At 36.9% G+C, this 12,836-nt stretch overlaps 1 protein-coding gene across 1 annotated transcript in view; it reads left to right on the top strand.

Annotated features, from left to right (window-relative positions):
* The first annotated feature begins 4,112 nt into the window (after nucleotides 1-4,112).
* LOC125650402 (uncharacterized) overlaps nucleotides 4,113-12,836 on the top strand; it is a 35,872-nt gene continuing 27,148 nt past the window's right edge. Inside the window, exons 1-3 of the mRNA XM_048878679.2 lie at nucleotides 4,113-4,170; nucleotides 10,897-10,932; nucleotides 11,072-11,202. Coding sequence (XP_048734636.2) covers nucleotides 4,128-4,170; nucleotides 10,897-10,932; nucleotides 11,072-11,202 — 210 coding nt within the window. The 5' untranslated portion in view covers nucleotides 4,113-4,127. The remainder of the gene's footprint in view (nucleotides 4,171-10,896; nucleotides 10,933-11,071; nucleotides 11,203-12,836) is intronic.

Consider the following 12,836-nt stretch of genomic DNA (forward strand, 5'->3'; position numbering starts at 1 on the left):
TATCAGGGCGTGTACACTACAGGTGAACTACGGCATAAGTGAGGGTTAGAACGAATAAGAACGGTCTGATACGGGATAGTACGAATCACTGCGGAGTGCGCACGAGTAGAATCAGGTAACCAATCCGTACTTGCATTCAAGATGGCGCCAAAAAGAGAATAACTCTTAAACGTTCTTTGTAATCCTCGGACCAATAACTTGTAGAAGTTCTTGAAACATATGTGGGTCTATTCGTTCAAAATTCTTAAATGCAGCTGGATTTTCCGCACAAAGTTCAGCCATGAGAGCCTCATATTGGCCATGGATGGACCTTCGAAGAATCCAGTCCCCTCTGTCTCCGATCACCTCCAATTCTGTCTTCAACAACCTCGATCATAGCCCTAATGTTTTGTGCCACATCAATATCATGTTTCAGCCAATTAATAACAAGCATCAGTTGTTGATTGCTCATGTTGGATATTATTTGTACATGTATACACCTTGGGCAAGATACAGACTACGTTTAGCCCTCTAAACAGGGAGAATTTATAAATAACCCTGGTGTGAATTTGGTTACAGTTTCCTGTCAGTTTGGTGCCAATCTTTTCACAATACCTCTTTAACACATATAGTGGTATTTCTTCGTAATAAACAGTCGTGAGCTGTGATATTCCGTATTTTGTCGTGACGTTACGTTGTCAACCGTCAAAGACCTCAGGAAACCTTGTTGAACTCTACATATCCACAATGCAACGTAATGGTATCGTGCCGTACCGTGACAAATTCGTAACAAACCACATTGTATCCCTAGCCAATACGTGTTGTAACCGTACTAGTACGTAGTGCACCGTAACTAACCGTTAGAATCCTTGGCGACACCAGTTCAACGAATAGATACGGTTTTAATACGGACTAAAACGGATCAATACGGTTTAATACGGATGTACTACAGGTGTTTGATCCGTGGTAAAATTTTGATCATGTTCAACATGTTCAAAATTTGTCACAGATATACAAGTACTACTACGTATAACTACGGCCATAATACGGAAAGCCACGGACCAGTACAGATTGCCACGAATGATCCCGGATCGTATCCGTAGCTAATCCGGCGTCAAATCCGTGAATGTGTGACCTAGGCATAATGCTGGTGTCAACACGGTCTTATCATGATGCAGACACGTAAAACGCCGGTTTCTCTACGGATAAGCACAGTAAAGTCCCTTTCACGGATGAGATACCGGATCATCAATCCATGATAGTCCGTGACAATTTGTCATCACCGTGTAAAAACCGTATATGTATGCATCCGGCGTCCGGGACCATCCGGGTTGGTCAATCCAATCCGGAAAAAAAATTAAACATGTTTAAGTTTCTCTGCGGATCGTCCCGGAAGAAAACTCTCCGTATTGATCCATGTAGGTTCCGTGTATCAACCTAGAGGTCCATATGATCACCGGAGTATCTGTGTAAAGTCTGGATCCTCCGTGTACGAAACTTTTCTGCTAAAGAACACGGATGTATACGGTTTGTACACAGATTGTTCCAGGAAACTACACGAACAGTCACGATAAACGCAGGGAAGAAAGAACGTGATAATCCGTGAACACCCGCATTTCTCCGCGAAACAACCGTGGAAGGGCTGACAGAAACCGTGATCTTCCGTACGCTTCTTGATTTTTTCCGGGGACGTACAGGTAGCCACCCTGCTTATCCGTAGGGAAACCGGAGTTTGCCGTGTGTGCATCGTGATAAGACCGTGTTGACACCGACTAGAATTTTGCATCCGGCGTCGACCGGCTCCTGATCCGTAAATGTTAGAACTCGTACGCTTCCGGTCGGTCCTCGGTAATTCCCGGCTGGTCCCGGCGTGATCACGTAGCGTACGGAGGATCACGGTCGATCCTTTCACGTATGTGACCTGTGCGTTTCACGGAGATACGCGGATGTTGACATGGATTCTCGGTTGATACACGGAGGTACGCGGAGGATATATCGAGACTTAATGAGTTAAAAAAAAACTTTAATCGGTAAAATCGGTGACGTATCGACTTCTTGATATTGAGGTGTTGATGGAGTGGGGTCTGTCAGCTAACATCCCAGACTGTACTCGTCAATGCTGGTACCGGACATCCATGACTGTACCTGCACACTAATGTCAAAGTCGTAGCTGACAGACACTGATGTGTTGATGTTTAAAGTGAACAGTGCATTGTCTTCAAAAATATACAGGATGACTTGTAGCTTATCGTAAAAATTTAGCCAATATAATGAATGTCGCCCTGGCTATCACACGACTTTTGAAAGATATTTGTTGTAAGTCGTCGAAAAGATATGAACTTGTATAATAACCAGGGCGACATTCAGTTTATTGAGATATGAACTTGTATAATAACCAGGGCGACATTCAGTTTATTGAGATATGAACTTGTATAATAACCAGGGCGACATTCAGTTTATTGAGATATGAACTTGTATAATAACCAGGGCGACATTCAGTTTATTGAGATATGAACTTGTATAATAACCAGGGCGACATTCAGTTTATTGAGATATGAACTTGTATAATAACCAGGGCGACATTCAGTTTATTGAGATATGAACTTGTATAATAACCAGGGCGACATTCAGTTTATTCAGATATGAACTTGTATAACAACCAGGGCGACATTCAGTTTATTGGCTTGAATTAAAGCGATAAGCTACAAGTCATCATGTTGATTTTAATACATCCAAGACGAGAAAAATATGTCGTTCAGTGCATAAAGATGAAGACTTATTGAGTTAAAAAAAGTCGTTTAATTGTTAAAATTATGTTGATGTTTAGTGGACAAGAAAAGACCAATGTTTATGTAGTTTTGATAGTGAAGGCATTTTTACGGTTAATTTTTAATTTTTTTGACAAGTGGACCAAATCATCTGACAAGTCGATATGATTAACTGACAAGTCGGCATAATTATCTTATGGTAGAAATATGCCACCATATAATCCTATTCTGTTTCAAGTATATTTCAGTTCTCGATAAAAGCGCTATTTAAAGTATTAACTTGACATAAAAAAAATCTATAAAACAAAGTGTAATATATACTCATGAAGAATAAATGTCTAACTAGTTTGTATAATGTGGAATATATACACTTTACAAAGCACGTTCTGTTTCCATGGATTTCACACCCCAACAGTACAAACGAACAAGACATATACTCATATAACACACACCTGCCACCCCACCCCCGACCCAAGCACTAGTTTAATTGGTAAAGAACCTTGCTATCAAGCAATTTCTTAGGAATGATTTTATTTTATACAGAGTTTACTTTTAAGGCTTACATCTGGAAAAAAACGAGAAAATAAAATTAAACACACGCTCTTAAAACTTTCGAATGTCATCTCCTATAATGAATAGTTTTGAAATGGACACCCCTTTCTCAGTCCCTGAGCACTTCCTGTAAACAAATGCTTTAGGTATTCACGTCCGCTACTTTTGAGCGCTTTTTGTTAAAAAAAAAAAAAAAAAAAAAAAAAAAAAAAATCAACAAGAGTTTGATTTTTTAAAATAAAATCATTGAAATGTTGCTCTTAGATAATTCTTCTGATTTTATTCATTCATGTCTAATTTCATTATATTTTTACTTAAAATAAGTTTTGCCCCTACTTTTTTTCAATGGGGTAATCTTAATAACAGTTGTCACCATTTCAAAGTAGTTACAATTTTAGCAAGAAAAACAAGCAAAACATTTTAAAATTGCAAAGGAGAACGCATCTTCGCTATCCTAGGGTTTCCGATCAACCCAGGGGAGTGGAGTGGACCGAAAACCCTTGGCTAGCGAAAATGAGACGAACGATACAGTCCCTATAAAAAATATGATTTATGATTTCTTTTGTATACCTTCAGTGAGGGATTTTGCCTATTGGATTTACGTCAACGTGTCAAAGGATATCATTTTAGAATTATTTATCTATTGTTATTAAAGCGCGGGCTTCAAACAAAACAAGGTGACATTTTCATCAGTTAGAAGAGTACTTATCAATACATGAAATATGATAATTGAAAAGGATTTGATTTTTTCAACCTGTTTCCCTAAGGTCAATAGACATTAACGTATAAATACCCACTCCCAGCTGATAAGAGCCATACGGTGGAACCATGAGGCTCTTCGTGTCCCTTAGTCTCTGTATTCTCAACATCGGTAAGTTTTTAAAAAAGGGGTTTTAGGCAAATTTTTTTTTGTCCCGTGTGATTTCTGCGTCGACATATTGAAACGGCAAATTCAGAACGAAATCGAAAACTGCCGAATATTCTTCCGTATTTTATGTGTTCAATTTCAAAATATTCAATAGGAAAAAGATTGTGAAAACTTATTTTGATTTTAACAGACATTATCTGATTCAACGCTAGATGGCGTTCGAGTCTAGCTATACGTAATCATCATAATATCTCAAACGTAATTCCCACGAAATTGCTAGTCATGTCGAACTTTCAGAACGCCAACATATCAGAAGCTGCAAAACTTTTCTACCTTAGACAGAATAACAATAGAAGTATATGGTGTTTTTCAACCTTTCGTAGTTCCACCCTCCTGTGACGTCATAAGATTTCGCAAAGTCAATGATTTATTAAGATTTATGCATGACAGGAACATAAAGTTTGCTGAAGTCTTTTTCAAAAGTTATTGTAAAAAATCTTGTTAACCATAAAATATTTCAAAATTATAAGTTATTTATCTATATTCAGTTATATGTTTGAAAATATTGAATCCAAGGGCAATAACTCTGTTTTCATAGAATCCTTTATCAAGTCCTTTATGCGATAGATTTCCTTTATTTTCACAAATATTTTGTATATTTTTTTTTACGGAAACAGTTTCATGAATTTGTTATAAATACTATTATATACTCGTTTTAACTACTTTTTGTGAAATTTTGATTAAGCTATTTAAGGAAAATCGCAATTTACAGGTATATGTGTGCTAATTGATAAGAAAAAAATATTAATACCGCAACATACTTATTTTATCATTATTATTTGTTACTAAGATGTATTATTTGAAGAACCAACTACCAAATATAAGATTGAACCTATAATTCTAGAAGGGTGGAATTACCTTAATTTGGTGAAAATAGTCTAAATCTAAAAAAAAAAAAAAAAAGATTCGACAAAAATGTGCGTGCGCGTGTATTGATGGGGGTGTTGGGGGGGGGGGGGGGGGGGGGTTAGACGCTTTTGCCCTCGGAGTCCGAGGTGGGTATCATTTAAAGGATGAAATACTCTTTTTAAATTTCAAAGAGTCCAATATCTTGTTAATTACACTTGTTAGTGTATGGCCTTGGCCTAGCGTGCATGCTGCGGTAGCTGAATAACTGTCGATGTTCTGTAAGGATGCTTGTCTGAGGCTGCTAGTTTCCTAACCATGCTGCTGTTACTGGTCTCTTGTTAAGCCTACTTTTCTATAGTTTTGCAGCATCTGATATGATGGCGTTCTGGAGTCTGATATGATTGACAATTTCGTGGGAATTACGTTTCAAAATATGTACAAATACATGTATACATGTAATGATTACGTAGTTAGACTCGCGCGCCATCTAGCGTTAATTTAGATAATGTCTATCTTTTTTGCACGCCATCTAGCGTCAATTCAGTTAATGAATGTTGGTTTTGCATAGTTGTTTTCGCAACGGAGTCTGTTGACCGATTTGTTTTGTATTTCAGGTGTTTTTGAAAATTAATTGTTTGTTTTGCATTATCGTCATTTTTACCCTTTCCGCCGCCCATATATTGTTGTTCTTATAATCACAGCAAGTAATTTATCTTTCAAATCTTGAAGGTGGAGTTAGCCATGAATCTTGGTAGCAGAAAATATGTGCTGTCTACACATGTATTGTTTACTTTGCAACACTGTTAAGATCGATCTAATGTCGCCCCAGCCTCTAAAAGAAAATACGAGGAAATGTTTATTCTTGTAACATCATACAAAACAAGTCAAATACCAGAAGATGCAATAATTTATATTTTTTGATTTTATAAAAGTTTTAAACCAGGCCAACATCAAAACTCACCATTGAATGCAACTAAATCCAACTACAGACTTGTAATGAAATATTTGCCTTCTTTTTCATAGCGACCCTTCTCTAAATAAAATATCGAATGGAGGAATTTTGATCGAAATGGGAAATTCTCCATCAAAATAATGATACCGAGCGAAGTTCGGACGGGCGGAAGGCCCGTCCGCGAAGCAAGGCTCTAAAGGTAACAAACTCCGTACTGTGTCAATTCTCCGGGACTACTTTCCCCTACGAATAATGATATTGAAGTTGTAGCGTAACGGAATATACTGAACTGACCGAAGCTTGTAGAGGTAGCACGTATGTAAAAGGAAAAAAATGAGAAAATCAGCATATGAATGGAGATAATCTCTACATACGGTCATTGAAAATTTTGTGATCCATATGGGCGCCGCCATTTTGTTTTGTTCATTAGTTGCTTCTACAGTTATTCGTGTTTTAATTCTGAATGCCAAAAATACGAGAGTGACGTGCAGTTTGTAATCACACACTCAGTTTGTTAAAAATTAATGGTAATATGTTGACGGTGCTACCGTTTGAGCGAGCGCAGCTACATGTTTATACACATTTTGAAATGTTAATGCATTAATCAGGTTCAATTTAAACAATATCTATTTGCCAAATACTCAGTACAGGAATGAAATTAGGCAGAAAAAACAGTCCATTTTAGTTTTCTCCCACGGTTTTACTGAAATCATTAAAACATAAAACAAACGAATGTGATTGAAATATTTCTATACTATATATATACATTTTATTTCTGCTGTCTTCACTTTGACTTGTTAACATTTGATACGCGACTTGTTCTGAACTGTATGCTCTCGGCTGTCTCTATTTTTCTTATTTCTACTCTAAATCTTTCTAAATCACTAATTGTGTAATAAAAATGCTCAAGTCTGGTTGCAAACCTTTCAAGTTTGTAAAAATGTATGAACAGCACTGCCTTTGAACATAAAACGCATTTCAATATAATGATAATTTTATATAAATCGATAAATTCAATACAATTGCACATACATGCGCGGATCCCCCCTCCCCAATGCATACAGGAACTACCTTATTTTTAAACATGAAATTCATATAACAATCCCCTTGTAGCAATGGTATGTTTCAGAAGAGAAAGAAAATTAGAACAACATTTATAATACTGTACACAATCATAGCTGTAACACAATGATGGAATACTTCAGCATTCGCATATAATTATTGCATAAATTGCAACATTGTTGAGCCCCTCTCCACTGTTGTTGTGAGGATACATTAAGATTTATTCACAAAACTAGAATTAATCATAATTAATCATTTCCAGTCGTTAATAGCAAGTGGCATGAGAGGAGGGGGGTGGGTGGGGGAGGGTCATTGTGGTTTACATTACCGTCCGTGCCAAGGAAATAGATTTAATCAGTTCTTATTTTTAGACGCGGAAATTTTTTTCCCCCCCGATCCAGCCGAATTCCATAATTTTTTGGGGGTACAGTAGTATTATTGTTTAATACAGTACCTGTGCTCCCTCACATTTGTCTCTCTCTCTCTCTCTTTCTCAATTTTTTTTTTTTGGTATTCGATGCCATATCACGTATGCCAAATGTTTACGTATATATAGTCCCGGTAGCATTTACTTACAAATAAAAATGAAGTATTTAGATCCGCCACTGTTAGTCTTATTATGACGTACGCCAAACGTAGACATGACGTAAAATATCATCTTACCCTGCCTTTCATAAACATTGTACTTCGTTAAATATTATGCCTAATGGTGCACTGCATTTTCAAGCTAAGAGATCACAAGATTAGGGTGATAAATTAATCCACGTAAGTTCACAATCATAGTCCAGATGAGACTTTGCGAGATCTCAGCCATTTTGGAAGAGGGACTTCTGGGATTGGCGTCATTTTTTCTTCTTGTTAAAGGTCAAACTTCCGCCAGAGTTCGTTTGCTTACAAACCAAACTCCAATCGTAACTAATGGGCTATTTCCGTAACTACAAATGAACCTCGTATGTGGATCGACATCAGAGTCTGTTACCATGTATACACAAATGCAATTATGACGTCACAGTTGTACGTTACAATATGAAATGCGAGCTTTTTTAAAACCATACTTAAATGCATCTAAGATATCATACATATCTAAGGTATTCTAATACTATAAATTTCCACTAATATGTTTATATATTAGAGTGAATAAGACGTTAATGATACCAAAACTGAATCTGTGGTGAAAATATAAATAACACAAGACCTGTAAGATTGGATGAGTCGTAACTAAACAACTCACATTCTTTTGTTATTTCATAAATGTAGGGTCTTCGAGGTGTATGCATTGACAAAAGTGATGAAATGAATAATAAAAATATATGTTGTTACAAGATCTTGTAAAAATATATGCATAATGCACTTATGTAGAAGCTGCTGTTCGTTAATGAAACTGACAAAACTTGCATATCTACAAACGACAACATCTTGGTCCCGCTCACGCCTGTCAAAAAATTCGGCGCCAGCGGGTCGGCCCGGTTGATGTGCACGCATAATCGGCTTCCAATCAAGTGTTCAGCCGGTCAAAAACTGGCGGCCCGGTAATACCGGCGAGGTCGAATAAAGTTCCAGCATTATACAGGGATTCGGTTCTGGCCTTTCAACCTCATCCACAGGCGCACTTCCGGTGAAGAAATGCATCGATTTGATGCAATTCTTGCACCGATCCACGTCCGAGTCTTCTTACCGGTTACGTTTACGTGATCCGATTGGCCAAACTCTTCCAGTTAGGCATTATGGGATAGCGATTTCTTAGGCCGCGCGTATACTGTGTGACGTCACTGTAAAATGACGAAAAACATAACGTCAAACGTAAACAACTTTCAAAACAAGAACGTGAACATCAAGTTCATTACTTTACACAATAATTTGAACAGAGTCTCCCTACTTTTTAATGATCTTTTGATCATTTTATGTTTAAAATAAAATCCACACTTTTATATTAATGCTCTTAATGTTAATATCTTCAAACTTTTAACTATGAACTATTTCATTAGTGTTATTTGCCTCCGTGATAATCGCGGACTCACAATATACAAAGCTGTATACAAACTTCCACCAGAGTTCGTTTGCTCACAAACCTCGACGGGGAGTTTGAGCTGTATATTGTACTGCGTCACATAGGAGAGCAATCGTAACTACTCGACTATTTCCGTAACCGCAAATGAACCTCGTATGTGGATCGACGCCATCAGAGTTGGTTGCTACGTACACATAAACGTAACTATGACATCACAGTTGTACGCTACACTATAAAACGTGAACTTTCAAATGCATCTAAAATATCATACATATCTAAGGTATTGTAACACTACATGTATCAATTTCCACTTACATGTTTATGTATTAGAGTGAATAAGACGTTAATGATACCAAAACTGAATCTTTGGTGAAAATATAACACATTATTCAGGGATTTGGTTCTGGCCTTTTAACCTCATCCACGGGTGCGCTTCCGGCGAAGAAATGCATCGATTTGATGCAATTCTTGCGCCGATCCATCTCTGAGTCTTCTTACCGGTTACGGAAAAGGACGAGCGCGTGATCCGATTGATAGGAGAGGTCTATTCGTAGGTGACGTAATGAGGCTTCGACGGGGAGTTTGGTTAAAGGTTGAGATTTAGCTCGGATTATTTCGCGCGCTTTAGTCATTAGAGCTCACAGTACGAGCCAGCGCTCCGCTCCGTGCTGGCTCGCTATAATTATCAATGTCACAGTTTTTAGCCAATCATCAAATAGAAAAACAGTAATACGACAAAATAAATGAACGAGTTCATGAGTTTCTTTAAATAAAAATATACGATATATTTACACTTACTGTTTTACCACTTTAAATTTTGTTTAGTTCTAAACGCCTTTTAAATTGCAAACGGGATGTATTATAATTCCAATGTTATTTATTACAATTGTTTTGATTGGACAAAAATAAATCTAAACAAGAATTTACACATCAATAAATCCAAAAACGCAATGTATACATACGCGCTTGAAAACAAACAACATAGTGCGGGGAAAGTATTCAAATTATTGAAGTTGATAATGCACGGAACGAATTGGAATTATAAGAATCAAACATTCTTTTTGAAGAATTTATCGATGTGTAAACTCTGGACATTTTACTCACAAACTTAACATAAAAGTGCTTTGCACTTTTATCAGTTTGTGAGTAAAATGTCCAGAGTTTACACATCGATAAATTCTTCAAAAAGAATGTTTAATCCTTGATAATTCCAATGTTATTAATACGATTGTTTTGATTGGACAAAAATAAAACTGTACAAGAGTTTATACATCAATTAATCCGAAAACGCGATGTTTTCATACACACCTGAAAACAAATAACATAGTGCGGGGAAAGTATTAAAATTTTTGCAATTGTTAATAAAGTGAATGAATTGGAATTATAAGAATCAAACATTCTTTTTCGAAGAATTTATCGATGTGTAAACTTCGGACATTTTACTCACAAACTTAACATAAAAGTGCTTCGCACCGGTTTCGGAAAAGGACGAGCGTGTGATCCCGATTGGAAGTCTTTCAATGTACTGTATCGCGGTGAATTTATCATTGCGTTCTTGATTGGTCGATATCTTTTTAGTTAGTTCGAATACAGTTATCAAGAAATGTGCGAGACAAAAGTCATTTCGAATGTAATTTTCTATTTGTTGAGCATACTAAGCAATTAATTATTCTCAAATGCGAGAAATACACATAACTTAAATCTCTTTTGTCTTTTACATGTCTTGATGGTTAGTACATGAATAAATTACAGCATTCTGAAATTGAGTCAAATTCATGAATTATTTTATTTTTGTCAGGTCATGTGACCCTTGGAGTGCACGTGAATCGCAACAGTAAGCCTGCTTTAAGGATTATCCATCCAAAACCAGTAAAAAAAAATGAATTAGGCTTTGAACAGATTAAATTCATTTACTCTCAGTTTCCAATCAGTATAATGTATCCATCCTCCTCATGCTTCCTTCTATTCACTAGACGTTTATGGTTGCTATGTCGACCAATGGGCCAGAACTCTTAATGGCGGACTGACGAGGTCGAACAGCATGACAGTTGGTAAATGCGCTGCCCGCTGCCGCAGGGAGAACAAGAGATTTTATGGTTTGGAGGTAAATATTTGATGTGTACAAGCACGAGACTCTGTTTTCTATCAGAAGTAAAGGAATCTTGCAATAAAGTACCTGTAAAATGTTGAAGTTAAGTGAGAACACCTCAGTATTTCTTGACAAGCTTCTTCAGGACAAACGAAAACAATTACATAATGTGGTCAATATCAACAGAGAATAATAACAAAAACTACATATAAATACATCTAGCACTACAACTACACTAATCTACAAACGTATTTACAACGCAGACTACATGTTTTTGGTCTTTAGGCTTGCCAATCAATGTTAAAAGTGGAGCGAATTAGGACATGCCTTATTCGTCCAAAGAGCTGATCCAAAATGCCCGAAAAGAAAAACAATAAACTTAATTAATCTCAAGTGGAACGAGTTAACCCAATTACGTTGACAAATAGTAAAGCTAACTCGTACCCAGAGAGATTCTATTTTAACCATGCATAATTTATAAAAGATAATAGTAAGTAACAAATACAAAAAAATAAATGAATAATAAATAAATAAATAAATAAATGAAAATAAGCTATGTAAACGAAGTAAGAGATGAACAAAGTTTGAGAGAAAGATAATGTAAACAACAAGTTTGAATAAGTTAACAAAATGGACCAACTCCAAACAAAAACAAAGAATAGGCAGCCCAGGAAATTGAATCAACATCAAACATTCCCGTACTGATCATGTCTAGGGTAGATGTGTAAGAAAAACATAGAATCACGGAAACTGATAAATGGGTTTTACGTGTAAGCAATCGGTTATGAAGTTCAAAAAAATTAAAATAGATGGACTGATTGTAAACAGAATAGAAAAGAGGAAACAAAATGTGTTCAAAAATGGTCATAGTACCACTGTTAGGGACATGATCAGACGAGTAGGTCTAGATGAAGCTTAAAATCTAGTAAGGGTTTAGCCCGTATTCATCCTAGTGAAGTCAGTAGGTTTGTTGATACCATGCGGTTCAAATGACTTCAACCTGTGCATCCAGAATTTTTCCTTCTGCTTTCTTTCGGTATCTGACCAACTAGGGTCATGATCAATAACCACTACTGTCATGTCCTCCCATCGGTGGTTATTGCCATTGAAATGTGTTGCTACTGGCAAATCTTTTTTGGTTCTGATGGAGGACCGGTGGTTGTTGACCCGTCTGCGAAGGTCTGTTGTTTCTCCTATGTACTGCTTCTGGCAGACATCGCAACTGATGAGATAGATGCAGTTATTGGTTTTGCAGGAAAAGTTTCCCAATATTTTATAACTGCGACCCGTGACAGGACTGCTAAAACCCTCAGTGTCTGAGCTATATTTGCATAATTGACATCTGAGGTCTGAGCATATTTTGAAACCTCCATTGGGTAAAGGGTTATCCAGTTTGGTCCTTACTATCATGTCCTTCAGGTTTCTGGGACGCCTGAAGGATGCCATCGGTGGTTCCTTAAAAACACCAGCCATTCGTTTGTTGGCATGCAGAATGGGCAGGTGTTTCTTCAGAATACCGTTGATGTTCTTGAGGGCGGGATGATACGTAGTGACCAATGGAACCCTGTCATTCTGAGGTTTTTCTTTATACTGGAGGAGGGACTGTCGGTCCTGTAGTGACATCTCATCAATCGCGGATTGTACCTTGC

Source organism: Ostrea edulis, chromosome 5, assembly GCF_947568905.1.
Source record: "Ostrea edulis chromosome 5, xbOstEdul1.1, whole genome shotgun sequence".
Classification (NCBI taxonomy): Eukaryota; Metazoa; Mollusca; class Bivalvia; order Ostreida; family Ostreidae; genus Ostrea; species Ostrea edulis.